Source organism: Drosophila obscura, unplaced genomic scaffold, assembly GCF_018151105.1.
Source record: "Drosophila obscura isolate BZ-5 IFL unplaced genomic scaffold, ASM1815110v1 contig_179, whole genome shotgun sequence".
In the NCBI taxonomy this organism is placed as follows: Eukaryota; Metazoa; Arthropoda; class Insecta; order Diptera; family Drosophilidae; genus Drosophila; species Drosophila obscura.
In genome coordinates, this window is record NW_024542766.1 from 1,876,891 (window position 1) to 1,879,087 (window position 2,197).

A 2,197-nucleotide genomic window follows, 5' to 3' on the forward strand; every position below is an offset into this window, starting at 1 on the left:
CTCCTTTTAGACCTTTAAATTGTAACTAAATGATGATGTATTTTTCGTTGTTATTGCAGAATCACCGATTATGGGTCTAAGAATCAGATTATAACGACGATTACCTGATCGAGCGCCAGAATGCAAAATGGAGCGCCTCCCTACGGTGGCACACCGCAACAACTAGTAGAAACCTTACAAAAAAACCTAACACATGTGTGCTTTCAGTCTAAATATGTGGCCTTTCGACACCGATTAATAATACAATGTTATGTTAGTTAATTACGCCCTTAGTTGACCCGTAGCGTAGTTGCACCCCCGCCACCCTTCCCCCTAAAAAGCAATTAGTCTAAAATGTACGAGTACTTAGTAACAAATTGAATTAGATTGTTTAGCTAATATATACATACCTACATATATTCTGTTGAGACACACGAACAGAAACCTACAATAGATGAGCCCATGTCTTAGTTGGAATGTTTGCCTTAACTGTAAGTGGTAAGCAATTGCACCACCAACCCACCACCCCACACCCCCTATGTCGTAATTTATATATTTATTTTGTATATAAGAAAAAGAGTACCGTACCAATCCGCGATCTATAACCAAGCCTGGACCCTACTTATTGTTAAACAAAACCGATAAATCACTGCTACACTGTTGGTATGATTATGATTACTTAACACCCCCCCCCCCCCACTAGCGACTAATTATATTTAATATATGCATAATATATCACCCACAACGGAAATACTTGACAATTCAACAAAAACACAACAGAACTGCATGCTGCAATGCTAGTTCGATGAAAAGGCTGTGATTCTACACTCATGAAGAAGGATATACCTAAGCATAAGATACAGTATATATATACAAATACAAATACATACCTTAAACCTATACCCTACCCTACCCTACCTACTATATATATATATATGTATATGTATGTTATATCGATCAATGTGCAGATTGATGTGCATATTGAAATTCAAGTATTTGACAGAATTGTTTCTCTCACCGTTCTGTTATCCTACGAGTCGATTTTTTACTTTTTTATCAAGAGCCCCTCCCCCTAACCACTAGCCCCGCCCCTACTATTATTATTGTACGTGCGACGGTAATAATCAATTGTTGTAATCCATTAGTTGTACTATTCAAACAGATTTGAAAACGTTAGCTGAATATTTACATACATTGTTGGACAAGCAAGAAATCATTAAATGAAATAAATGTATATTTACCTAAAATGTATGGGCAGTTTGAAAAGAAACATGAACTACTTTAAGTTGATTCCATATTCGAATTTATCGCCATTTAATAGGCGTATTCTACATTCATTTAGCATGAATGTTAACATTTAACAGGTTCTGTTAACTCGAGCGTGCTCATACTTTCAGCGCAGAAAAGAGTTCGAAGAGCGCAAAGTGCTCTCTTTCTACTGGATATATTTCTTACATGATTAATAATTATTTGAATACAACGTGATTCATTTTTCATTTAATTCATTTTTCATTTTAAGCTCTTTTACCAAATACCAGGTCTGACACAAAATTTGCCGCCCAATTCAAATCCGACAGCCAGGGTATCCTAAATATGATCATGTACCTTCCCTTTTTTAACCTATCAATAAAAACAACAAGGTACGTAAATAGGAACCTGCACCTTACCTTTTTTAACCTATCAACAAGTAGAGCTCTCAAATCGTTGTGGTTTTTAAAAATTTTCTCTCTTTTCGTGGTTCGAGCCACATGTATCTTACGGGAACTGTAGCAACAATGAATCTTCTTTTTCGTTACTATTAATAATATGATTTAAAAAATGATTAATGGATATTAATTTTCGTACTCAGCGAACTTGTGAAGAATAATATTTGGCAATATTTTGTTGTTTCATGGTAGCGCGAACAATTTTTTTACTTTGCCCAGATAATATTTATTATTGCATATCAAATTGCAAAGTTAACGCAAAAATGAGTTCGGAGAGAGAAACTTGCTCTCTTTTTACTGGATCATACTGGATAAATGGATATATTTCTTACAATCATTTCATAGCATGATTAAAATTTATTTTAATACAACGTGATTCATTTGTCATTCAGTTTTTTTTTTTCATTATTTTAAGCTCTTCAAAATTTGCCGCCCAATTCAAATCCGACAGCCAGGGTATCTGAATCAGGTACCTAAATAGGAACCTGTGCCTTACCTTTTTTAACCTATCG

The 2,197-nt window shown here is 34.7% G+C and overlaps 1 protein-coding gene across 4 annotated transcripts in view; it reads left to right on the plus strand.

The window, feature by feature from the left end:
• Window positions 1-1,215, plus strand: part of LOC111075323 (phospholipid-transporting ATPase VA) — a 28,226-nt gene extending 27,011 nt beyond the window's left edge. For all 4 annotated transcript variants that reach the window (XM_041592302.1, XM_041592305.1, XM_041592303.1 and 1 more), the window contains exon 15: window positions 60-1,215. In XM_041592302.1, coding sequence (XP_041448236.1) covers window positions 60-108 — 49 coding nt within the window. In that variant the 3' untranslated portion in view covers window positions 109-1,215. The remainder of the gene's footprint in view (window positions 1-59) is intronic.
• Window positions 1,216-2,197: the final 982 nt, after the last annotated feature.